Here is a 27,235-nt window from a genome sequence, read left to right as displayed (position 1 = left end):
ATTCTACTCGAAACTGTTCTGTTTCTAGATGTGGTTTCTTGGATTCCAGGTTCTTTGATTTCAGGAAATCTCATAAAGTTCAGTTCTGTCTCTTTTCTGCCACAGCCTCATGATGACAGTCCCTCTTACTAGTCCCTTATGTGTAGAACATCATCCTGAAACTAACAATTTTGTTTTCCTTTCTTATAACTTTCAACTTGCATTCACTGCCCTTATCTTTAGTATCTGTAAGGGCAGCTTGCCCATTAATTCCTTATTCTCTGTGTGGAAATCCTTCTGGTTTTCAGGGTGTTGAGAGAGGCTTGCACAGGAACTTGTCTGAGATACTGACCTTGCAGGTGTGTGTATAAGTACTGTTAAAAGCATGCCTGGAATAGAAGACCATCTGTCTTGGTACAGGGTGGATGTTTATGGTATTTAGACATGCATTGGTAAACTGTAGTTTGTGGGATAAACAATCACAGTGCTTTTAAGGTGTACTTACACTGGGGGAGAAAAAGACTAACCATGTGTTTTCATCATGGTGCTGTTTTTTCTTACTTAAGTTCATAGTTAAAACCTGAAAGCTTTGAGTGGTGCTGTAGTTGAGGGTCTCCATTTGCTTCTTCCAACTTCTATCTTTCCTTCTGTTTCTGAATCGTTTGTGGAGTTTTGTGCTTAACCTGCTTTCTGGCTGTGTTAGTATTTGAGAAGAATGTACTCACACGGTGGCCAGCCTAATTAATTACTGTTAATCCCCAAAAATTGGCTGCCAAAAGTTTTGTTGTCCTTGAAGCTTTCATACTGTGCATGCTACTGTAGCATGAGAGCATGAGGAGAGGGTGAATGTTTCCTGGCAGGTTTCCACAGAGAATCCCCTGGGCAGGATTGAAGTAAAGAGGAAGAGAGGGAGGATGGATACAAACTCTAAATAGCATTGCTAGTCTCTGCACTGAAATATTTAGCACCTTGCTTTTCAGCAAGAATTGCATTAAAGTGTTTTGTGTAAACTGAAATTGTGCCAGTGGCCACATGCCTTGTGTAGGGTAGTAGACCTCTCTTTGGTAGGAGCTGGCCTTTCACTCAAATGTCCCAAGCACAAAACCTAAAACATCTCAACAAAAATCTCTTTCCCAACAATGATTGTACATCTCAGTCAGCTTCATGCCCATAATGTATTTATTTGCTTTTGACAATTTGAGATTATTTTGCTGTGTTTTGTCAGGGCCTCTCTCTCCCTCCTCTCCTTCCCCAAGAGCTGCTGGAGAAAGTACAGGGCTGACTTAGAGTTCCTCCTCATAATTCATAACAGGAGATAGACTTAAAAAGTGATTGTGGAGGGTGGCTCTTTCCTTTCCTTTCCTCCTCCTCCTTCTCCTCCTCCTAGCATTCTTCTGGGAGTTGCTTGCGAATGCACAGGAGTACCAGGGTGGAATTGATACAGACTTTGTCTAGTTTAGTTTATCCTCTGCTCAGACAGGAAGATGCATGCCTGAGGTGTGTGAGTGCCCTTTCCCCATTCCAAAGAGGATGTGTTGGAGGGAGAGGAACCAAAAATACATTAAGAAACAGAAATAAACATTTAGGAAGTATTATGTTATCTTAATCCCCACTGCACTGCTAAAATAGAGATGGGTCTGGGAATTTTTCTGGGAATGGAGAAATTCCAGAAATGTTGGAGGTTCATATATTCCTGCAGAGCAGGATGATGGAGCTGCCAATATCACAAAATGTGTAGGCTCAGAGCCCCTTCTGAGCTGAAGAAATAAGGCCTAGAGGATTGATTTCCTGCTGGGAGTGTTGAGGTATTGCACAGGCTTACTGGGGTGTTTGAAGTTACATTGACTGCTTTTTAAGTTCATATTAAACTATTAATATAGTTTTGAAAAGGAAAAATATGACACATTTACAGCTGATGTTTAGGGAAGCATTTCTTCAAGACTGGACGAGGCGCATCATAGCGTCTGTAATTTTATGTTCTGTTTTGTTCAGTTTTCATGATAGTAAATGTGTTTGCAAATAAAAAAATTTTGGAAAAGGACCAAAATTATTCATAACTGATATTACGGAGGGTAGAGTAGGATTAGTTTATGCTTATTTTATGGCTTTGATTTTTTTTTTCTTTTCTTCTACACAATTTGGCATATGCAGTTGAAAATAAATTTTAGGTGTATTGGCATACATGGAAAAAAGGAAGTTGGCAGAATACTTTAGCTCGTTCTTCCCCCATTTCATGCAGGTTCTTGTCTTTGGCTGAGTTAAGACAGGCCTATATTTTCTTGCTTTCTATTCTTTGTAACCCCTACCTTTGCTCTTTGTTTTCTTGTCTTGCAGAACGAGCCTCTGACTTCAAGTTATCATGGATATCCAGCAAGAGACAATCAAGTAAGTGTCTGATTGCAGTAAATGCATGTGTCCGTGCATCTCTGTACGCTTAGGGGTGTTTTGTCTGACAGCTTCCTGGCTCTCATGTTATGGAGTGGAAATAGTTTTGTTCTATTGTGGATTGTTTATGGAGACATATGTGATTAATTGAATGGGTTTTTATGGCTTCCAGCAGTATGTGGCAAGGCGCCTGGTAAGGGGTTAAATATCATCCACATTACCAACAGCTCAGGAAATTCTTGATTCTTAAAAATGTCACAGCTTAGGATCTCTGTCCTAAGCTCCCCCTGTATCTCCTCAGTGTTAATGAATGTAGATGTTCAGTGCCAGTACATGCTTGGCCCTGTTTTATACTTATTGCTGTAATTCTGGCATCTGGGGAGCAAAACAACACTGAGTTTTTGTGAGAGTCTGCTTTGCTGGTGGACTAGGGAATGACACATCCTATTGGGTTGTTTCTAATATCTGTGAACTTGTCTTGCATTCCTTTCAAGTCCTGGAGGGCCCCTGCTCCTTGCTCTTATTCAGGATGCTCTCCTACAGCAGTAAAAATGACACTGTTCAGTGCTCTGCATCTGTAAGCGTTCTCTTGCCTCCTGACAGAAGACAGAGAAATCCCAGTTGATGAATTTGTACGATAGAAGGAGGAGATGCTTTGGAACAAATGAAATTTAATGGTTGTAAGATACAACTGTCACACATTAAATCTCCCTTTTGAGAATGAAGGTTTTTTCAGTGTTCTGCAGTGCTACTGCAAAGCAGGGTATGAACCGGTGTAGCAGGAAATTAATATGCACGGAAAATCAATAATGCAGCACATTTCAGTAATGTGCAAATAACAAAACCAAAATCAAATTCTTTAATACTCTCAGGTACTGCTATATAAAGAAAGCGATTTTCATCATCTCTTGATGAGGTCTGGGTATATGTAATAACAGCTTAATGGGAGATGTTTTTATGAAGGAAGTGCAGCATAGTGCAGCCTCAGCAACTGAAGAGCTTAAATCTTTGGTGCTTGGTATGTGTGTATAAGTTTATAGGAGGAAATTATTCAGAATGTCTTCTGGGATATATAACTGCTAACTAGCACAAATAAATACTACACACTGGGATGCTGTGAGAATTGTGTTCCTACTCTGTCTAGGCTAAGTGAGGTAAGCTAGGCAGAACCAGTCAGATCCTTAAAATGGTTTATAGCTGCTTTTGGCTTTCCCCTTGTGGTAGCACCTTTTGTACCCTATTTTGGTGCTTCACTTTACCTGCCTATTTTGGGGAGTTTTAGGGTGTTTTGATACCTACCAATATATCCCACTTCACAGGTTTCCTCTTTCTCATCCCATAAGAACTCTTCTGATTTGAAAGTCCAGAACTGCTATTGCTGGCTGGTTGCCAGATCAGCAGAGATGGGCATGGGAAGCTGTACTACAGCCAGTGTGTGAAATGAGAATTACAGCCTGGACAGCCCTGGCGAACTTTATGTGGGTGAGCACAGGGAGTAATGAGTGTTAGCAAGTGTGTGCATGTATTTTGGATGGCAGAGAGCTTTATGGAATTTTCTTGGAGAACAAACAGCTGCAGTTTAACTTTTGTGTTTTCATTTAGCAAATGCTTGTAAAAATATTTTTTGGATGGTTTTCGTTTGTTTTGTTTTTTTTCTTCCTGCTCTCTACGACATTTTGGTCTGTAGTAAGTATTTGTTCTTCTGTCTTGCTTGTGTCCCTGAAGCAGCTTAAATTCAGATCTGGTTTTCACTAATGAGGTTTCAAGGCTTTTAGCTAATCTGATTGCAAGCCTCTAACTTGATAGCAGCAGAAAAAGAAGTCTTCTGTTGCCACAGGCTGGGGCTGGTGTGGGAGAATCAGCAATGGCTTATCTATCACCTGCCTTTTTGCACTGCAAAAGGAGGAAGTGGTGTGGGGAATATGTGTAGGGGGTCCTCACCCTGTAACAAAGGAATTGCTGAGATACAGGAGCAGTTGTGTTGGATTTCCTCAAATTCGGAGCTTGATTCGAGCTGATGAGGGTAAGTCAGTGTATCGTGCTCTTCCCCATTGTTCTTCTTTACTGTAAGTACTTGTACTGTGGGTTTTTTTCCCCCACTGTTTTCTTAAGGAGAAATAGCAAAGGAGAGCTTATTTTTAGGGCTTTTCATCCTGTGACCACAGTAGTCAGATTGTGACTAGCCCTTTCTTTCACTTTATGTAGTCTCCTACTCCTCCTTCACTTGTTTGAATGCCTTTTTCGTTCCTTCAGGCTCTGAATGCGGTTAATTTCTGGCTGCAAACCTTTCACTGTGCTGTTTTTACACCCTCTAGTGGTTAAATCATACCCAGATGTTCCGGATTATTGGGGTTTTTATTCCTGACAGTGAAAATGTGTGATTGGTTTGAGTCCTCACTTTGGCCATTTGGGAATGCTTAGGTCTCCAGAACAGAGTTTATTTTGTATCTTTTCCCAAGTATTTAAGTATTCTCTTGTCATCATGCATGGGTAGCAGTACTGAAACAAATGAGATGGGTTCATGTTGAGGCTCTTTATCTCAGAATCCTGGTCTTGTATGATCGCTTTATGATAACCCAAAGCTCTGTGTTGTTGTGCAGCCCCCTTGTTCCTCACCTGCCCTGCTTGAGTGCTGGCTTGCTGGACTTTTTGTGGTGATAGGACCTGGGGAGCATGTGTGCTAAATCATTATTGTATGAGTTTTCCTAAAAAGAGGCTTTCTTTTGCCAAGGAGTTGCACTACTGCATCTATGTTACAGTCCTGTAAGGAGCTTGAGAGCTATGTGGAACTGTTGTCAGAATTCAAGGTTTGCTCTGTGGATGCCTAGTGAACGTTCAGGAGTGGCAGGATACCCTTCCTTTTCCCAGAGCTAGGCTGATGGCAGGGACAAAGCTCCTGGTAAGAGGAAAATGAGGGAACATTGGTGTAACATAGTGTAACATTGCTAACTGAGATGACAACCAGGTCTTTTGCTGAGGAGAGCTTATTCCCTGGGGACTATTCAGTTTTTCATCCCTCTGTTAGGTCTGCCAACAAAATGGTATTTCTTTTTTTGTAATGCAAGCGCCTGCCTAACAGGCAGTGAACCAAGACTTCCTTGCTTCATTTCCCAAGCTGTGACAAACAGCTCTGAGGTACTTTGAGTTGGTCTCAACATGGAAAATGACTGGTACAGCTATACTGATACAGCTTTTACATACAGACAAACTCATCAAGAATACATATTCTCCTTCCAGAAGGCTGTTCCATGCTAACTGTGCCAGCTTAATTTTTTTATATAGACAAGACCTATATTATATTGCTCTAGTGCTTTTCATGTCCAAATTTATTAGACATGATATCTGCGATTTGTTAGAGTGCCAAATACTGGCACTTCTGTGGCAGAATTTTGCAGCTGCACAGAATAATTTTGTTCCCCAACAGGAAGCAAAATGAGCAAGAACACCTTGTTTTGCTGCTACTGGTGGGAAGAGAGGAGGAGAGAGAGTTTATGGAAGCAGGAGGTAATTTCACACACCAGAACTGGGTCAGGATGTTAGAGCTATTATACCTCTTCTGTTATGGAAAGTGATCCTCAGCTATCACAACGGGTTAGGATATTGGTTTGAAGCCTCTTTTAAAAGCTTGTACTTCCCTAAGTACAATTCTTAAATCAAACTGGGCCATTGGCTTGGTGCTAATGTGGTGGAAACCATTACCTATCACAAGTGACACTTCCTTCAACAGCTTAATTTCGGTGGCTTGTTTTCCATCTGAGCACTCACCAGCCCTGACCTGTTGTTCTCCTGTATGTAGATGAGGCTGCAGCCCAAGGTAGTGGGTGCCTATGGCAACTGCTAGGAACAGCTTTATCAGTATCCTCTCAGTTTTGAGTTCAAGCTTAAGGTGAAATGCTGTTAAATCATCTCCAATTGTCGGCCTTTTCCCCAGGGTCTTTACTCACTTGCTGCATTGGAATATCTGACGGGGCATCGCAGGCTCCAGGCGGATGTGTGCGCTGCCTTCCCTGGGGGGCCGCAAGCTGGTGAGGGGAAACTGAACAGCACTGGTGGCAGCCTCTGAGAACAGGAAGCCTCCCCATTGCTTTTTTTTTCCTCCCTATTTGTTTTCTTTGCCCAGTCCCTTCTGATGTGGGTAGTTTGGCAAGGAAGACCTTCATCCTGAGATGTGAAGGGTGGGTGAGGGCTCACGTGGGGAGGCAGGACAGCAGGTCACCAGGCTTCCTGTTGGAGCTGCCTGCACAGAGGCACTGCTGCTCATTGGTGGTCTCTTGGCAGCAAGCAGCAGGGATCTCAACGGGGTTCATAGGGGGAAACCTGTCCTTTCTCAGCTGAAACTCCTTCACTTATCCTTCACCTATTTCCCTCTTCTCCATTATGTGGATGAAGTGTGAATTTAGGAATATTGCCACAACTTGATTAGCATCTAGGTGGCCCAACACTGATTGGGATATCCACCCAAAAAATCTCTTGATTTAGTACCAACAGACTTGAGATGCTCTTGCCATGAGGCAAATAAAAATGTCATCCTGGAGGAAAATGGTTTGGTCACTTGTTTGTTTTCACTTGTACCATGATAGCACCAACCACAGTCTCTTTAGTGCCCTGCTTGGTCAGTTTTGTAACAAAGACTCCCTGTCTCAAAGTTCAAATCTAAGTAGTCTTCCTGAAAGGTTTTAGTTTTTAATTTCTTTTCCTCCTAGTAACTGTCCATGAAAATAAACCTTTCCATGTGTATGTTATGTGGCTCTGTAACCTGTGAGGTAATGACAGTGGAAGTGTTAAGCTATCCAGGAGCTAGAAAGGAGCACGGTTTGTGTGGTTTTGGGTTGTTTGTTGCTTACACTCGTCATTTGAAAAGTGCATTTAATACAAATTTTTAAACTCAGGAGCAGGGAGAGGTTCTAGAGAGGCTCAAATAAAGTTTTAACACCATACTCTGTGAGTACATTGCCAAGACAAAGATCAGGAAGCTTCTGAGATCCTCCATATAAAATGGAGAGGACCAGGCTTGTTGTTCCTGGTACTTTTGAGGAGTCCCTCTTGGCTTGAAAGCAGTCAACCCAAAATTTGGGATGGGACCAAGCTAATGAGGGAAAACTGCTCTAAGTGCTTTCTTTATGTTTAAAATTAGGTGGATTAGAATAAGTCTGCCAAATCTGCTGTGTCCTGGCTTCTACAGCCTCTCTTCAGGCAAGCAGTGAAACATTTCCACAGTGTCCTAGGCAGGACTGACGGGATATTCTATTACTGACCTAACTGCAGTGTCCCACAGAAAATAATGAGCTTCATTTCTGAGAATGTAGTCTGGGAAAAAATGTCCAATTTATTCAGGAGATGAGAAGCATCTGTGAGGCAGCTGCACACAAAGGGGTTCAAGAGTGTTTAGTGAGAGAGCTGCTGGGATGTTACTGCTTCTCAAAGCTATGGAGAGTTTGGGCCAGTTCAGGTGTGATTATGGAAAGCCATTTAACATTGCAGGAGGAAGGAACTTGAGAAGTCCTTTACCAGATTGCATCAGACGCTACTTAAAACTCTGTACATTCAGAAGGTAAAAACATTTTGAGAGAGTGAAGAGAGTTAAAACAATGTAAACTGTGATATGTGAGAAGGAAAATAAAGAACAGAATGTTAAGCTAAAAACTGAAGGAGGAGTTGGTTACAGATTGAAGTTTAAACAGTTAAGAATGAGTTGGAAAAGCAAGATCCACTGAGACTAATCTGGTGATACATCTCCCTTGAATCCAGAACTGTCCTGATCAGATCTTGCTTGAAGTTATCTTGCTAGATCACTTGAAGCATGAAGAAGTGGTTCCTTGTTTTCTCAAACCCAGACTATATCCCTGAGAAGCTGCAGGAAAGATACAATAAGTGGGATTAAAAAAACAGTTGTAAGACATAAACCACCAAATAGGTTAGCTTGGTTATAAACCAATTCTGAAATTTCACTCTGAACCAAGTCTCTGTGCTTATATTGGCCACATTCCCCCAAATGTCTCCTTTCCTTTGTTTAGCTTATTTCCTAGCAAACCTCTTAAATAATACAGGAAGGATGATGTCTTGCAGTTGACATGAGTCTTGCAAGTAGATCACTCTGGCTGTATATTTATTCCCCTCTTCCCTCATGTCTGCTGCCTTTCTAATTTCTGAATACAAGGCACGGAATCCTTTCCATGCAGAGCCCTGAATACCTTCCATAAACACATCCAGTGAACTCCATGCCAGTGCATGCCTTTCTCATAATCAATAGCAAAAGATAATAAGTAACAACGTGGAAAAAAGTTGTAAGAGAAGAAATAGTTAAGGAGTGCACCTAATTCAGGTACATGGAAAGACTTCCTCGAAGTAAGCTCCTTAAGCCCTATAAACAGCTATTCAAGGGAAGTAACAAATACCTTGCTGATGAATAGTCCGGCCAAAGCTCTGGCGTTGTAAGGCGTTGGCAGGAAATGGGCTTGGATGATGTAATACAAATTCCTTTCATGTTTGGGTCCTCTGATTCAAGCATCATTCTCATCTCTGTTTAAGGGTTAAGGAGTGGGGATGTGAGTCATCCTTGAGAGAGTACCGGGAGACCACTTTTTCTCCTCTGATGACCATATGAGTGTTACTCCATGTCTGTCTTGGAGGTTCCCAAGCCCCTCAGTTCCTTTGGCAGCAGGGACAGCATCTTGTTTAGATTTTCCCTTCTGAATGATTACGCCAGAGTGTAGCATGTGTGTTAGAAGTAGTCTGGATCGGTTGTAGGACTAAAACCAAATGGTGCAGAGAAAACGGCCTGTTGATAGCTACGATATCCTATTGAGGGCATGAAAGCAGCTATTCCAGGTCAGACAGAAGGTCTCTGCCTTCCAGTGTTCTGGCTTTGACAGGGTCTAATAGCAAGTACTTAAAACAGAGGGAGCAGCGCCAAGATTCGGTGATACTTCCCCTCTGCTGTGCTCTTGAAGCAATCCTGTGGCTTTGGGATTTCCTGGCTATAGATTTTTATTCTTTTTTAAAGTCACCTGTGATAGATTTTTTTTTCTTTATTGAATTTCTCTAAATGGTTTCGGAGCCTGTCTAAACCTTTGGCATCCACAGCATCCTGTGGCAACAAGTCCATGCTTTAGGTGTTTTTTGTGGGGAAAAAGTTCTTCCCTACATCACTAACTTGAAACGGAGGTGCTTTTTAAGCTCTCGGGTGAGTGGGAACTTGGGATCCTCAGTGCACACACATACATATAGATTTTAATTTTTTGTAAACCGCTGTGCAGCTGTTATTTTTAGGCAGCCAAAGGTGCCGCAGCGCGTTGCTGACGGACAAGCCGTGCTCTTGGAAGCCTCGTCTCTGGCCTCTATTGCCGAGCCGTGCTGGCGGGGGTGGCCCGCGGGGCCGGGCGGCGCTGGCGCTGCGCTGCCGGGAGAGGGCAGCCGGCTCACGGCCAGCGCTGCCCGCCCCGCCCCGCCCCGCCCGCGGCCCGGGCCCGCCGCCTCGGGCTGCCTGGCACGGCACGGCACGGCACGGCACGGCACGGCACGGCACGGCACGGCACGGCACGGCACGGCACGGCACGGCACGGCACGGCACGGCACGGCACGGCACGGCACGGCACGGCACAGCCTGCCGCAGCCACGGACACACGCGGCTCGGCCTCTGCGAGCCATTGGGGCTGTTTCTGGAACGCCTCTTCTGGGCGAGGGAAGTTGTGTTTAGAAGGATGGGGAGAGGGCCCTTTCATGCGACCTGTGCTGGCGTTTGGTGGTGACAAAAGGTTTCCACAAAAATCTTTGATCTGTGAGCAGAAGCAACATCCAGGGTGGGGGTGTAGGAGGAGGAGCGCTCATAATAGATTTGTTTTCAGAGGGGAGCCTAAGTAGGTACTCTGCAGGCTTTCCTGGCCCAAGCTGGTTTCTTCCAGAGGGAAGGCTGCTGCCCAGCACTGCTGCTGCTCAGAGGGCACGGTGGAAGGTGGCCTTCTTCTTTGTGCTGCAGTGGTGGGTTTTCTCCAGTTTCATACACGTCATGAAATCTCACAGCTTTCAAGTGAAAGAAGAGCATGTATGTGAAAAAATACTATTCTCACATCTTAATTTTTTTAAAAGGCGGCTAGAGATCCAGAGAAATTCAATTGGTTGATGTAGTTACAGAATGTGGAAAGATGCTGAAAAAGATCAGATGCTTATGGTCAGATCCTTTACTACAGGAAATTAAGCCAACAGCAGACATACATTGCTAATTTTTAAGGGCTAATCATGTCAGATCAATTTAGTTTTTTCGTTTGACATGGCAGCAGGCCTGGCAGACAGAGAAAGCTACTGGCTTTGGACATAGTCTCACATGACCTTTACATAAACTAGACAAATGAAAGGTGAAATTAAGAAGGGGCTGAATGCCTCATTGGAAAACCGTATGTGGAGCAATTATGTCCTGCTTTTCTGTGTGTGTGTGTGTGTCTGATCTGGAGTCCTAACATGGTCTGGTTTTGCTGCTCTGCTGTTCTCTACTGCTCATCAAAATTGAGGGTCATAAAACAGCGACTTAAAATATGTATGTGCAGGGACTGGCAGTGTTTGGAAGGTAGGATTAGAAGCTGGAAAGATCGCAGTAAATTGCAGAAATGCCCTGAAATCCAACAATGTGAAATTAAACAAAACCAAGCTGTATTAACAAAAGAAACTGTATATGCAATATAAAATGGAGACTAACTGGCTAAGCACTAATACACAAGGAAAGATCTGGGGTAATAGGAGATAACAAACTGAGTATGTGATGCTGGTTTTTGTGGTCTTGAAAATGTGGAATACATTTCCAGGTGTGTCAAGTAACTGCAGAAGACAGTTATTCTTTGCAGCTTAGTACAGCAAGTGGAGCACTGTACCTACTTTAAGCACTTCAGGATGTACGCAGATGAAATCTGGAAAAATTCCAGGAAAGAACAAGAAAAAGGAGGCTCAGAGAACCTGACATAGTAGGAAAATACCAACCTTGTTCCTTCCTTTAAAAAAGACAGAGTAGAAAATATGGAGGATGGGGATTGATTATTTACTGTGTCCATTGAAGACAGCTTAATTGGTATCAAGAAAGGCTTAAATGGAATATTGTGGAGTAAACCAACATTTTCTGATTCAATGTAGTGAAATAGTGGAAGGGTAATTTAAGGGATCAGAGTTCCAGTTTCTAGGAGTGTGTAATAACAAGTTAGGCAATTCCTGATGGATGTTTGTCTAAACATGCTCTGTGCCTTCTCTGAGCATGGAGGACCTCTTGTCTCTCCTGCCCTGTATTTGAGTTATTTTGTGACAGTCAAAAGCCAGTTGTTATCACTGACATTATTCTACAGCAACATGACTGCTCTTTCTCTGTTTTTCTTGGTTTTTTTTTTGTGTGTGTCTAAATTGTAAGGTAGGAGGTTCCTCTGCTCCTATATGATCTTAAAAGTGCCCAAGATCCTTTCTTTGTGACAGCTGTCTCAGCTCTGTTTCTTCCTGAGCTTGCTTATTACTCAAATGGTGCAGGGTATTCAGCATCTCTGAGTCAGTCCTTCACTCTGTCTCACAGTAATAATATCTACTATGTATGAACCTTGGATTGGTCTGATATTTTGATTTCCCTTTAAGCTCTCTGGTCAGATTTCCATTATAAAAATGTTTAGAAGAGAGATTATTATTAATATTTTTCTTTAATTAACATAAACAAACCCATCCTTACTACCCTACCTGCATGAAGAAAGGACTGAGAGGATTCAGGAGGAGCATTTCCTCGGGCTGGGCAGGGAGCGTGCTTCTGCCTGCCTGCAGCTGAGATCTGCTGTGGGAGGGCAGCCTGTGCTGCCTGAGCCTTACCCCAAGTACAGCAACTGCTTCTGCACCCTGCCTGTGCCGGCTGCGTCAGTGGGACCCCAAGTAAATGAATGGGATTGCTTTCTGTTCTGCTGACTTCTCCTGCATGGTGAGTGAGCAGCTCTGCGTTGGCTGGGGAAGGATGCTGTGTGCAAGCAGCCTACCTCAGTGAGCTGCGCAGATGCTCCTGAGAATACCTGGTGGATGGAAGATGGTTTCATTCTTCTTAGTATTAAGGGAGAGCTATTTCCAGCAGTAGCATAATGTTGCTCAGAGCAGGCATTTACCAGATGGTTTCAGCTCCCCCGAGGTTTTGGATGTGAAAGGGAAGGGGCCAGGAACACACTTTTGATTCATTCCATTAGTAGATTAATCGGCACTGTCCTGGCTTAATAAGTCTCTTAGATTTCCCAGTGGAAATGGCACATGTAATTCTGCCCAGGTCATGCTCTGCACCCCTGTGCTGAAGCTCTCACAGCAAGATTCTGTGCTGCTGCAGGCAACATTTGCAAAGCAAGACTGGGGGGGGGCGGAAGGGGTGGGGGGAAGGGGCAGGTTTTTTCATGGAAGGAGAGGTGAAAAAAATCTTTTTAGTATAAACTGTTAAATAATGCTTGTGGGAGTGAAATAGGTTGTGGGAATGTGCTTGAATTCTGTGTTTTGGTGGGGATGTATTTAAAAAAAAAATCTTGCAGTGGTAATTTGATGTTAGGAGGCTTTTTTTGCCCCCCCTTCCATTCTGTATTAATTGCCAGCTAGATTGTGTTTTCCAGGAAGTCTGTGATTAGAGGACAAGGGTGCTCTTCCTGATAAAGGTCAGAGGCTGCTGTCTCCAGAGGCTGTCGATAAAATGATGAGAACTGTCTCATGGATTCTGACTGAAAACCTCAGCAGATGCTGTGCTGCTATTTACTTGCGGCTGAGGGTGAGCAGTCCCCCATAACCTGTCTCTTCCCACCTCTGTTTCCAAAGGCCAGCCAATTGTTGGGGAGTGAATTTAGTTACTGCTGCTGCTGCCCACACAAGAGGTTTGTAGCTCATGGTGTTTTAGGAGGAATCTGTGTTTTTAACTCTTGGTACCTCTGGATTTCAAGAAGCTGCGCTCTGATGTCACAGCAGCACCAAGCTGGCTTGCTGCCAGGCCCAATAAATATTTAGCAATAGGATTGCATCTAATGAGACCCATTGAAATTCCTTTGTAGCTGGTTTTGTTGAGGAGACACTTCAGGTATTATCAGCAAAAACATCTTTGTGTTTTCTAGTCCATTGTTCCTGCTACACCTGGAGAGCATGGGCTACTCTTTCTTACAGGTCAGGAGGACAGCAGTGGCTAACGTTGGCAACAGTTTGATCCTCATCTTTATTTCTAGGGCACCTGTCACCCTGGCTCCTTGCCATGGTCTCTCTAAGCTAAAACAGTGCTGCCCATTTCCAAGTGCTTGGAGAACAACATCTTGTTTTCCAGCCATTTATGGCAGCTAGCTCTGATCCTTTGCAGGGTCTGGAGGAAGACTGACAGGGGCCAAAGGAGTAAATGTCATGAGACTTGAGCTTTCTGTTGAAAGCTGAGATAGAGATATTTTACATCCCGTGGTATATGTAGCCAGATTTAGGCTCCTTGGTATTTCCAGTAGAATGGCATTTCAGAACTGGGAGCTGAACTCTGACAGCAACGTTGTCCCCAGTTGCTGTCAACTTCACCCCAGACAGAGAACTGCTGTTTTGAGCAGCTGTTGCTGCGGAGCAGAGAACAAGAAAAATGATCGTCTCTGAAATAATTTGAAATAGACAGATAGAGCCAGCCATCTGAATTTCACTCAAGAATTAATCTAATCACTGTGTAATATGTTCTTACTGGTTTATCCTACCTAAAGGGCAAATTTAACTACATTAAGCACAATTTGGAGCATTTGATTTCCTTCAGACTTAGACTTCGGATGCAGCTGACTATCTGTGTACGAATTTTGAGGTTTCTGGGTGTCTCTAATCCAGTTTGTAGTGACATTAGCATTAGATAACCATAGCAAGGCCTTTATCTGAAAGGGAACCTGCATTCTTCAGGTCATACAAGGATGAAAAAAGATTGTTCTGGTCACTGTTGCTTTCTGGAAATTTGGGAACAGGGAATAATTTAATATATTGTCGCTTTGTTGTCCAAGGGAATAGCTTTTCTAGCAGTTACAATACTTATCAGATGGTGTGGTTACACTTCAGAGCTTATATTTGGGTTCAGATAAAATGGATTCAGATTTATATTTGATTATATATTAGATTTATATATTGATTATATTTGTATTCAGGTAATATTGCATAGGACCTAGCATGCAATAAATGCATATGTTGACGAGCCATAGTTACTTCAAACCATTCATCTCATCTAAACCAAGTATGAGTTGCTACTCATTCAGTTTGTCTTAGAAAGGAATTAGAAGAGTAAGGAGGTTGCAATTAATATCTAATGGAAAAGTCTGATTTTGCCAGGATTTGATCAGAAAATACAACAGAATGGAATTCATAGTACTGTTTGCTTGGTTGTGGGGTTTTTTGTTTGTTTTTTTGTCATGGTTGCCTGTCAGAGAAAGAAGGTGGATGAGCCTTAATGTGAGCTCAGCTGAAGGTGTTTGAAGGTCATAGTATGTGACCCCACAGACTGCAGTGATGCTGAAGGTCAGATAGCTGGTCTGCTCCTACGAGAGGCAAAATCTACCTGATTTAAGTACAATCACTGTCACAAATGCCAGTTTGTTGGGACATCCCATGTTGCAAACTGTGAATGTTTTCAGTACTCGCTGCGTGTGAGAGCTGTTAAAAGATATATGTAGATATCTATTTGTATGTCTCTTGGAAGTCCCATATCAAGTATATACACTAAAAAGACTTTGAAGAATGGATTCTCTTTTGTTTATAAAGTGGGTGACAAGTAGTGCAGTTAGTCTTTACAGGTACACACTTTTCTAAATTGTCTTATGCCCATAATTCCCCAAGGGACCAGTCAGATGGAGGGAACTGTTTGCTGCAGCCATGAGAGTAATGGAGTTAGATGGTGGTGGCACAGGTATGGTTAAAGAGCGCTTTGCTCAGAATGAGATCAGAAACAGAATTGCATTTCTGACAACTGACCTTTGCTGATCATTGTGAATTGAAGTTGGGGATATTATATTCTATAACTAAAATTTTCCGGTAGCGTTTCTGTCATTTTGAAATCTTCCTCTGTTTTATATCTATTTATACCTCTTTCCTTATGCTTTATTAATGCCTTTTACATTTGAACAGTCTGCTGTTCCTTTATGTGGCTTGACAACTGCCAATACTCTTGTTGAAATATTTTGGTTTTAGTTCTGCTAATGGCGATTTTGCCTGGGTTTTCTTACTCCCGTTATGTAATGGAAGTAACTGCAGTCCCCGACACGTGTGTTTGGTCTCTTTCCACCCACCCGTACTTATCACAGGTTGATGCTGTGTTCCACTAAAGTCTTTTAGCAGTTTGGTTTTGTTGTTTTTCAGGAGATGTCGTTCAGTGTTTATTGGTGTTACCTCTTCATTAGCTGCAGTCATTCCTTTCTTCTTTGCTGATCATATCCTTGTGCCATTTCCCACGCTAAAGTTGTATTTCAGGCATTCAGCTATTTTGTCTTCATTAGGTACATGAGGCTGCTAGGTAAAGTCATGGATTATTCTTCTTCTTAGAGGGTCAAATGAAAGAATGTTATTTGAATAAAAGAAGAAATACAGCATCTGTGACAATAAGGATAAAAAAAATGGGCAGAATGTAGTATTTGCTAGCTGATTTCTTCCTTCTCATAGGTGTATTTACAGTTTACTACAGTTTACTTTGAGTCTCTCTAAGTTAAAGCAAATGCATTTTATACCCTTAAAAAGGGACATTAAAACCCAGTTTTCAACCCAAGCAATAAAGGATAGAATTTTATTCCTCTCTCTAGCAACTTTACTATCCCAGGATTTGTAAACTGCTTTCTAAGCCGTAGTAAATTAGATCCCAGCAGTACAGGGCCTCTGTAGATAAATATAGAAGCCATTATACCTTGATATAGTCGTATTGCCTAGGAAAATACAACTGTTATTGAAAAGGAATTTGCTCAGGGCAAGAAGGTATCCATTACTTCCTGAATAACTCACTAACATTGTTAACCTTTCTTTGCACAAACAAGCCAGGAGGAGTCCCTTTCTGCAGGATGGTATTATTCTCCATCTGTATTCCCCTTTATCATCAACAGACCTAAACCAAAGTTTCAGCATATTGATAAATGCCTCTGTGGTCCAGGCAAGAGAGCTATGCCCTGTCTTCCCCTTTTCTTACTGTTGCAATATTTTTATCTTCATACCCTTTCTTAATTTCTGGGATGTTGTGGTGCTGATGAATTGCTGATACAGTACAGCCACTTGACATGGTAAACACAGAGACCAAAAAAAAAGGTGTAATTATGCTCCAGCTCAATTGATGAGGTTTTGGAAGCAGTTTCCTTTTTGCTGCCTGAATTCTCACACCTTGAATTGGATGCCAGCGGTTCATCCTTTGGTGTAGCTTCCCTTGCAGACTATGAAGAGAGGAGTAGGAGCTGAGTGGTGTTTTTTTATTTATTTATTTTTTTATTTATGACTTCCTCTTCAGAATCCAAAACCAAAGAAATACCCTGTTTAGCACTGACAAGTCTAGGGCACGATGTAAGGCAATAATCTTTCTGCCCTTTATCAGTTCAACTGGATATTGTACTCCTGATTTGACTCTAAAAATAGACTTTGGTTGAAATCTGATGCTGTGTAATAGCTTTCTGCTACTTTATAGAAAAACCGAAGGGAGAGCAAATTTTTTTCCCTTTATGAAGGTATTAAGGCACTTATTAGCTAACCAGTCTTTAAAAAAGATATATTTAAATACCAGGGTTGGAGCTTACTCTGTTTCTCTCTTACAATGATCTAAATACATTTGTTACATGCCAGTTCAGTGTGGACTTCAGACTAGATCCATGTGTGATACAATGCAGAAGATACAGCCTGAAAATCAAGGCTAGGGTGGCAACACCAGCAGCAGAGAAGCTTTTTCTTCTGTAGATGTTCAGCTTGCTAGATTGTCCTCAAAAGGTATTGGAGAATTGTAGACTTCACTCCTGGTCCACCCATAGTAAGGCTAGGTAGGTAGCCTAGACAAGTATAATTCATGGAAATTCCCACTTGCTCCCCAAACTCATGTTTGCTGTATCCTGGGAGTGGCTGCATAGTCAATCTGTTTCTGCAGATGAATGCCCAAACTGGAGCTGTGAGAATTCCTTACATCTAAATGCTTGCATGCTCTTCAGTGTTTAACTTTGAATTCTCTGGCTTCACAATTTAGTTCACAATGTTCATGTGGGTGTTCTTGGTTTTAATTTAAAGGTGTATTTTTGGGAACATGTTTTCAGAGAAGTACCTTTCCTAGTTACTGAGCTTTTTTTTCTCTTGAAGAATCGACAATGCCTTCCAGAATAGTGCTCTTGAGCACAGGTGTGAGGAGAGGAAAATCCCAAACAAACTCGAAAAAGCTTTTCTTGGTATCCATTTCTTTTTTTTTTTTTTCCTTATGTACTTGAATGATAAGCCTATGAATTGAGATCTCCTGAAATTTATTTAAGGACTTAAATTTAATTACTGTGATAAGTCAGTAACAGGACAGTTCTTAAAAATTGTTGGGTTTGTTTGCATGTCAGGATGTTTTATTGTTTCAGGTTTTCTGGTTTTTTTTGGAGGATAAACTAGCCCTTGATAGGTTGTTTTTAAATAAGTAGTCTCTTTTCAAATCCTCTCGCTGGACCATACATGCAGAAGAGAAAACAGGGAATCCAGTCTTCTAGTAATGAAATGGGTTGCTCTATAAAAAGAATGTTGGGTTTTTTTCCTTGTAATATGCCAATGTTTGGCTTATTTGCTTGGCAAAACATCCAGAGGAGTTGTATTTTTCTGGATGATTTATTGTATGCACTTTGTATTCTTGCTTCCTTTCATAAACAGGATAATGCAGAGTGAAGCTTCCTATATTCCTTTTGGATGCTGAGAGGAAATCTACCTTGTGGCTCAGAAATTCTGATAATCAGAGATAATCCAGGATCCTGAGCAGAGGCAGTCTCACAAATGAGCAGTACTCTGCTGCCAGGGTAGTCTCCAGCGGCGCCCAAAGGAGCAAACCAACCTCAAAGAAGATCCTCTTATCTCCATAGGAGCTGCATGTGTGCCCAGGGCTGCCTTCTGTGCCTCTCCCCAGATAGCTTCCAGCCCCATCTCTAATCTTCTTTCAAAAAACCAAAACAAACCCCAAATAAAAATCAACCAATCAAACCAAATAAAGCCCCCCTAACCCTAACCCAAGACACAAGGCATGCCCAAATCCATGACTAGCAGAGGTCTGATTCCCCTGTTGTCTTCCTGGAACCTTCTGCTGGAGTTAGATAAGCCATGGAAAGCAGCCACTGTATTGGAGAAACTTCCCTCTGGGTGCCATAGAGCATGTTGCTGTTCCAGTCTCCAGTCAGACCTTTTGTAGATGGTTCTTGAAGTGTTTGCCATAGTAGGGCAATGATTGAGTCTTCATCCTCAGTCTGAATCTAGCTTCTGCATAAAATGTGGACACTGATTATGGCTTTTGGCTGTGAGGAACTGCTTTCCTTCAGTTTGAAATTAAATTTCCCTCTTCAACCTGCTGCAATCTCATGCCTTCAGGAGTAGTGCTGCTTTCCTGATGCAGTCTTCTGGTATGATGGAGATTGGCCTAACTCAGCAAGCAGCACCAAGGTTTAATAAAAACTGGCTGCAAGAAACACCTGTATTTGTAGTTGCCATTGTGTCACAGTTGTACTTTTGCCCTTATGGCAGGTTTAATGTTAGTGCTGGAGTAAGGGCTTATTAGGGCTCCAAGTGCAGGTGATGCAGTTCATAGCAGACTGCAGACTTTCCCATGTGTCCATATTTAAATATGTTCACAGCTGTAGTACAGCTGAAACCTACTTGTTATCTGGTTGCATCCCTTTTGTTTGCAAGCTCGAGTGACATGAGAGAGCCACAGAGCCGTTTGTTGGGTAGCTGTTGGAACATCTTCCTTAGTTACTGCTGGAATGGAAGGCATTTTGTTATCACAGACTGCAACAGCTGACTTTTCTCCAAATATAGAACAGAAATACGTATTGAATGCTTTGGCTCTTTTTTCAGTATTGGGAATGTTTCTACCTTTTACCCATAGTAGCAGATCAATGCAGTTGCTGGGGTTTCTATTCTTGAGAAGCTTTAAAAACACATTATCGTCTTCCAGCTCTGACTATGGATTTTACCTCCTCTCACTAGGATTCCCTTGTAAATTTTATTTTTTCCCTTTCTAATTTCCTTTCTATTTTCTTCTCGCAGCTTTTCTCTTTTTTTTTTTCACTTGGTAGAATATATACAAATGTTCAAGTGTGGAGATGTGATAGGGAAGCCCAATAAGCAATCTGTCTGTCTAGGAAAAATATGCCACTATACCTCTGGTCCCACTCAAGTGCTAAGTATGTACGTAGGTGCATTAGTTTGGTCTCTATTCTCCTTGCACATATCCAGATGGAATTGTCACAATCATTTTAACTAAGCTACTGCTAATTTATATTTTTACAATTGATTGCTCTTTTCTGTCAAGATGGAATCTAATATGGACTTACTCATTTTCAATGTAACACTTCTTGAACTAAGAAATTGTTTTCTCTAATTTTGCAATCTGGAGGGTGTTCTTTGACACCAGCCCCCCTATGCCTCCCACAAGTGTTGTTGCATTAGAAATTCCAGATGATCAGATGGGATTTTCCCTCTGTTATGAAGAGGTACTCATCTAACCACTCATCCTGTGTGCTATCTAATATGATTTCAGTAGCGTGTAGCAGACACACCAGCTCGTACCCTGTCTTGAGCTTTATCTGCTAGAATGTTAATCCACGAGCATTTGAAATCATATGCCTCTGAGACAATCAGCTAGAAAGAGATAACGTCTGTTTGAAACTGTGCTGTGCCCATTCCCTGTTTTCCCACTCGGATCTTTCCTAAATAGGCTAGAATTTTCTGTAAATCATTTTCTAAGCATTTGTCGTATTTGAAACTTATATACCAGCAGTGTATTTGAGTTGAGTGTATGCACATAACTGAGTAGTCACAATAATTTTTATATGTAATTAAGGCTTTTGATGCCATAGAGAAACATGTAGGGTTTTTTTTTTCGTTTTTCCCAGTGTCTCATTTTTCCAAATACCTTTATGCAGGATTAAATAGGTGGTTACTTGCTCCCTTTTTTATCTTTCCCCTTTTGTTACTTGTTAGGACCTTCCTTACTTCTCTAACAAGCATTAAAGTCTTTGCAGACTGCTTTCTTCCCCTTTCACTTTGATTTACACAACAGCCTCCCATCAGAGAAGAGGGACCAATGTTTCACTAGGCTACAGCTCTCTGAACTTTTTCTCATAGCTTGGTATATATTAATTTTAAAATCTTTACCTTTCTACTTTTAATCCTTTTTGAGACATGAAAGATCCCTAAGAGATAATGTGTATTTCACACAGCAGCCTTTGCAAGCTCCCTGACACATATCCTGTGAATGACTGTTGTTAGGATTATGGCAAAGCATTTGCAGGGGATCCTAGCTACCTGTGTCAGAAGCCTGTCTTAGTCATGTTTGTCTTTGTTTTTCTGGAATAAGATGCATTGACATAATTGACGTACTGTTGTCCTCTTGCTCCTTAGAGAATATTTTTTGGGTTTTTTAGAAGAAATTTTTCAAAAAGAAATGTCTTGTATGGATACTTTTTACATGCCAGCTAATGTAGTTGAAAAATCGAAAGAAAAGCATATTGAAGACCTAATAATTAAAGTTGTTCCTTCCCCTCCCCCAGCCCCAATTGTATCAGCCAAGCCAAATCTTTTTCTTGCTTGTAATCTGAGGCTAAAATGGCACTGCTACCAGTTCTGCAAGTGTGGATAGTCATGGGCATGCGCTTCACACTCTTCATGTTGATTTGAACCTCTGGGCAGCAGCAGCTCTCTTGAAAAGCAGGGTGGTGGTGCCTCTCGAGTCCACCCACAGCCTCATTTCCTGACCCGTTGGGTCCTCCTCTCACTGCTTGAGAATACTGGGTGTTGAGAAACCTGCTCTTGCAGTTCATCAAACAGTGCTCCTGCTCCAGGACAAAGGTATTACATCACCAGAAGTCTGCTGCTCTCAGTAATCTTCCTGTGTGCCTTCCATGGAGAGGTGGTGGCCTTGTAGCAACTGTGGCAAATAAATTTTGAGGTAGTATTTAGATGATTCAAGGAGGGTTCATGGGTCTTGTTTTGATTTGGAGGTTGTATGTGACCTGCACAATGTGGAACTGCTGGGATGATATGTAACAAGCCTCAGTTGTTGAAACTAATGAATAGGCTTATTCTAAAAGTTTTTATTTTCTTTCCCTGAAGGTGGCCTGAAGGATGAGAGCTTGGGAAAGAAGAGGAAGAATTTTTTTTCTTGTGTTTTTAATTAGGGAAGTTTTTAATAACTCTTCAGCTTAGTTTTGAGGTTCGTCATTTTCAAGTTTTTTATAGGAATACATATCAAGTAGGATTTATTTGGGTTTGCTCACCTGGTCCACATGTTTTCTCACTTTTTCCGCTGCAGACAAGGAACCTCAGCTTTTATTAAAATGACCATAGGATCATTTTTGAATTGTGATTCTGGATCAGAAGAAAACCTTGAAAATGCCATCAAGGTTATCTGGTGCAGAAACGTCTGCTTCAGTCTGCAGGCTGGCTGAACTAGTTGCTGCTGATGGTGTGACCCTGCTTCAGAGATGTTAACAAAAGTGTCTAATCGTGATGCAAGTGTCAGCATTGCTGCTGTTTCGCTCCTCTCAGAGCCTCTGAGAACAGGTTTGTGGATCACATGCTTCACTTTTTGGAGACTGTGGTGCATAGGCTTTGGTGCAGTAAGTGATTTTTAGGAACACTGCTTTTCAGCCTCTCAACCTGACCCCTTGTGCAAAAAGGTGCGAGCAGATGGGAGACCTGAGCAATGCCATAATGGAACAGCCCTGTGCAATCCCAGCTTTCTGGAGGAGCTCTTGCTCCTTTCCCTGAGCAGCAGGGCTTGGGTTTTCTGGGCTGGAGAGTTGAGTGTTGCTTGTCTTTCACTATCAGATCCCTATGACTGCTGTATCCTGGTAATGGGAATAAACCTTTTCTCCAGGTTTCTATGTGGGTCTGCAGTGACAGTCACGTATTTATTTCCTTAGAGCCCATCAGCAATCCCATGTGCTCAGGCCTGTTCCTGGGACAGGCCTGCCCTGGGGTGTGTCTGTGGCTTGCTGAAGGTGAGAGGAGCCTGGGGAGTGTGGAGCACATCTGGGGTGTCTGGGCTGGCTGTGACAGGAGACCCTTCCATTTGTCACCCCGTGCAGACAGGGCCTGACTCGTGTAGAGCCTGGATGCATGCTTTGCTCCAAACCTCCTGGACTGCGTTTAAGTAATCTGTAAGTAGAGGCAGCAGAGGTGATATGTGGAATAGCACCATTTCTATATCTTTGGCTGAGATAAAAATATTTCTTCAAAACTCATTTCCAAGGAGACCAGTGCCTCAATGAAAACACTCTTTTTTTTTTTTTTCCTTTTAAATTTCTTCCCCCCCCCCCCCCCCCCCCCCCGTTTTTGATGAGGCCATATTTAACGTAGCATTTGGAGCCTGGCAAGGGAAGTCAATTCTTCATTTTGAGGCGGGAAGGGAAGGGGGCGAGAAACCCGTTTTCCTAGTTTGGAAGAGCAGTTTAACTGATTAATGAGATGCGAGGTGACACTCATCCTGTGGCATCGGGCACGGGGGATGGGACGAGGATTTGCTCCTGCAGGGAAGGGCTTGCTGGTGCTTGTCGAGGGAACTGGGGCGAGTGTCTCTTGCTCAGCGCTCCTTTCCTGGGGCTGCCGCCCCACCGGCAGAACTTTGCAGTCCTGAAATTGGAGCAGGCTGGGAGCGCAAGGCTGGGAGGGCACTTGCCCCAGTCAGACTTGGGGGGAAGCTGCCTCCGGGCAAGTGGGAACCCGATACACTCTGAGGAACCGGAGCCAGCTGCCGCTTTCCCTTTAGCAATATGCATGTCTGTAGAATACTCATGTGGAGCCACCTGCAAAAGCAGATTAACCCCTTTATCTGTGTCGCTTCCTTTCCCCAGCCCATGCCGACAGTGGTTGTTCTTTCTTCCTGAAGGAGCTCCAGGGCTGGCACATACGCATTTTCTCCTTAGCTTCAGGATCCCCGTAGTTAGGCTCCTTGATGCCTGTCAGTGGTTAATGATTAAATACAGACAGTGAATTGTGACCGAATTTGGGGTGTTGACTAAGGGGGTAGATGAAGACGTGCAGAACCTGCCTGTAGCCCCCTGCGTGGCTCCTGCATCCAATCATCCAGGATGATTCCTGGAGGAGCAATTAGTGGTCGGGGGGGAATGGGTCCTCACCCCCAGTGACCTTGGAGGACAAGGTTTTGCTCTGCTTCATTCACGGCTACAGTTCCCTTTTCTAAAGTAAGCGCTCTCCAGCACTGGGAGCCGGGCTGCATTTATTGCTAACCCCACCCATCCCTGCCTCTTGCAAGAATCTTGTGAGGCCGAGATTGTGTTTTTAGAAGCAGAATGACAGGGAGAAATTCCCTGGAGGCGAATGCAGAGTGTGTGCTGTGCACGCCAGTACAGACACACGGGGCTGGGAACTCCCAGGGAGAGATTAAGTGCGAGAGAAGAGCGCAGAGCAGCCAGAGCTGGAGGAGGGGGGTGGAGGAGGCGAGACGCTTTCTAAGCCTCAAACTGAGCCGTTCGGATTTTTTTTCTTTAAGAAAAAAAACCAAAAAACACCCTCGACCAACCTCGGTGTCGACAGTCTTACTGAAGTGCCTCTTGTGTTGCCGGATCATCTCACTGCTGGGTTTGAAGGACCCAGGCTAACATGATGTACCTCTGGGTGAGTAGGAAGCGTGTGTGAGGGCTTGCACACTTTGCACATATAAGGAATGGAAAGCTGAAGGACTCTGCACTAACGTGAGCGGCCTTCACTGTTGGGCTTAGCTCTCTGCAGCCTCTACTCACTGTGGGCTAGTTTTCCCTTTAAAAAAAATATTTTGAGCACGTACTATTAACTGGGTATCAAGCAGGCTTTTCTTGTGGTTATAAGTGCCTCTGGAGAAACAGTTTTGGGCAGGTGCCTTGGAGACAAAATTTTTTGGTATAATGCTGCTCACTGTCTGCCAACTGAGAGACCTGCGTATGTGTGTGTATATATATATATATATTTTTTTTTTTTTTAAATGCATAAACCTGTTCCCATGTGCCTCTGCTTTATGGGATTTTTGGAGTCACTGAGAGACATCCCAGGTAGTGAAGGAATGCTGCTGAAAGGGATCTGTAAGTCTCTGAAGGCTAGGAGAAGAGTAGGCAGGGGTTAGATAGTTTGGTAGTTTGGGGCTTTCAGGATGGAGGGAGAAGCTCTTTTGAGAAAAGCTAGATGCAAGGTTATTTTTCCAGAAGTGGCACAGTTCCTCAAGTTTCTGGTGGAGTATGGAAAATAATGTCAGGAAGAAACATGTGTAAAGTGTTATAGAGATCCAGCAAACAGAGTAATAGCTTATACAAAGGCAATATATATTTTCAGCCTTTGAGCAAGGACTGGAATTTCCACTGGAGCAGTCAGCTTTTAGACTGCTCAGTCATCAACGTATAGTTTTGTCTGCTCCTGGGCACCTTTGAGATCAGCAGTTTGCCCTTGGGTTTCCTTACCCAGCTGTGAGAGGTAAAGAATAGCTGGGTCACAACTAATTTTTGGTTGGACTTGTTTTTTTTAAAAAAAGCCCTTGTTTGTAACTCAGAACGAGAGGGCTCTCTCTGCCTCTGGCTGCTTTGAGTCCGGTTCCCCGGAACAAACACTGGTTTATTTTAGCAACAAAGCAAGCCTTGGAACCCAGGCAGAAGGATTTGACTTCCCTCCTTTGCACATACACACACTATCTTTGTTGCAGGTAACCTGATTCTGCACAGGGGTATGCACACTTGCCTGGTTTTGTCCAGCAGGCTCTGCTGGCAGGAACGTCCACCTTCTCTGCTCAGCCTCTTGCCACAGCCTGGTGTATGGGACCCCCTCTTTTAGGGAGAAAGACTGGGCAGGACCCATTGCTCAGCAAAGATTTGTGCTTGGTTTGGTGGGTGGGGTGAGAGGAGAAGTAATTCAGCCAATGCTGCTGCTGATCTTAGATAAGGAATAAACAATGGAGATGTTCCTTACTCTGCTGAAATGGGGAGGATGAGTGTGGGAGCAGAGGAGAGCTGCCCTGCTGTCTGACCTCCTGTGCTGAGGGGTTTGTGAGCACTCTAGAATAAAACAGAGGTGTTAGCCTGCCTAAAGACCAGCTTTGGCCCAAAACATGAAGCACTGACCTGGATTCTTAAAAGAGGGTTGAGTTTTGGGATGCTTGCCAGTGGATGAACCCCATGGGCTGGTGCTTCAGCTTGCATCCTGAACTTTAGGTAGTGTTACTGCTGTGTTTCCATTGCAGTTTAACTTCAGAAAAGTGGGGAAAATAAATACTAAATGCTTGAATAGCTGAAGGGGTTTTAAAGGCATCATCTGGGCACTCTGCCATAATAATTAAAAAAATTAGTGAATTTTTGCTATCTAGAGATCAACTTTCCCTTCTCAGTACAGGTTACACTATTACTTTTGGGGAGTCTTCTCCTCCTTGGACCTTTCAGGGACCTTTTCCTCCATGCCCATTTATGTTTCTGCTTTAAGCTCTTTTTATCCTGACAGGCTGCATAATCTTTAGCGGTGAGAACAAGGAGCCTCAACTGACAGATCTGGTTTGGTGTGGGGTTTGTTGTGCCTCGGCTGTGCCAGTTTCTTGCTTCCCTGCTCACAGGTTCCCCTCTGCCTCTCATTCTCTTCTTGTTGCCTGTGCTATCTTTTTTTCTGTTCTGTGCTTCTTGTCCTTGGAATGTCAGGACTTCAGTAGATGCATGGAGATTTGTACTGAGTCATTCCTTAATTCAATGCATGAAGCTACATTAATGCAATGTTCAATTTGAGGTTTTAAATATGCAAGTCCTGAAATCCAGAATTAAGATTCCCACAGCAACCATAATGTTTCTCCCCCAGCCCCCCACCCCCAGGGGTACATGTTACAGAATTATCTTCTTTGAAGAGATTGTGCAGTATTGAGTGCTGTCAGGTTTGACAAATAGTAAAATAAAAAGGAGAATGCACCTTCCTCTGCAGCTGTGGTGTGGTGTGGAAACTGTTCCCAGACATACAGGCTACCTGCAACATCACAGTCCCTGATTATAATGCTGTCTCTGGAATGAAGTGGTGTTGTAGCCTTGGTTCAGTCTGACATTCCTGCTTGCTGAACTGTATTCCCTCGGGTGAAACTTGTTGCAGGATACTCTTAAATATTTGAGAGCCTTGTAGACTGCAGGAGATTGTGGGCTGTGGAGAGCTGGAGAGTAGGAAACTTAAAATATCTGTTGTGATGACCTAATGCTTGGCATTGTGAGGGTAGTGAAGGCAGCAGACGATCTGTGCCATTAAATATCAAGAGAGACTATTTATCTTAACACTTTCGTTGTGTAGGATGCAGTTGTATAAAATCTTTCTGAGGCAGAGATGGTATGATAGTCTCTCTGATGTTGCAAACCCTTTGAGTGTTGCAACTCAAGGTGGGTATTTGCCTTATGTATAGGAGGTGCATGTAGGAGTTCTGTTTCTGCAGGCGTTTTGTTTGTGGGGGACCATCTAGCTCGAGTTTTGTCTCTTCTCACACTCATCCCCATTTGTGTGCAGCTGTCTGGGCTCTTGAATTGCTCAAGAAAGCTCCTAGTCATCAATTCTCTATATGGGACATGGGTAATTTGGGCTATGAAAGCAAGAGGGTCTTTGTGCTGAGGGCAGTCAGGAATGACAGCAAGGTGGTGTGCTGGGGACAACCAGGAGCAGAGTAGTTTGAAGATGGGAAAAACATTCAACCCTTTACTGGATAAGAAAG

At 43.0% G+C, this 27,235-nt stretch overlaps 1 protein-coding gene across 21 annotated transcripts in view; it reads left to right on the top strand.

The window, feature by feature from the left end:
* LOC131592447 (RNA binding protein fox-1 homolog 2) overlaps positions 1–27,235 on the top strand; it is a 171,281-nt gene that overhangs the window by 33,210 nt on the left and 110,836 nt on the right. For 18 of the 21 annotated variants that reach the window (XR_009280612.1, XR_009280613.1, XR_009280614.1 and 15 more), the window contains exon 2: positions 2,314–2,364. The exons of 2 other annotated variants lie outside the window; for them this stretch is intronic. Coding sequence is in view for 7 of the 19 variants with exons in the window: in XM_058863963.1 (XP_058719946.1) it covers positions 2,314–2,364 (51 nt within the window). In the remaining 12 variants the exon portion in view is untranslated. Of the gene's footprint in view, positions 1–2,313; positions 2,365–23,894; positions 24,166–27,235 lie in introns of those variants that run through there. One more of the 21 variants, XM_058863971.1, reaches the window with a different exon arrangement.

Source organism: Poecile atricapillus, chromosome W (genome assembly GCF_030490865.1).
Source record: "Poecile atricapillus isolate bPoeAtr1 chromosome W, bPoeAtr1.hap1, whole genome shotgun sequence".
Taxonomy (NCBI): domain Eukaryota; kingdom Metazoa; phylum Chordata; class Aves; order Passeriformes; family Paridae; genus Poecile; species Poecile atricapillus.
Note: the sequence above shows the minus strand (reverse complement) of the source record. Positions and strands in the feature narration are given on the sequence as shown.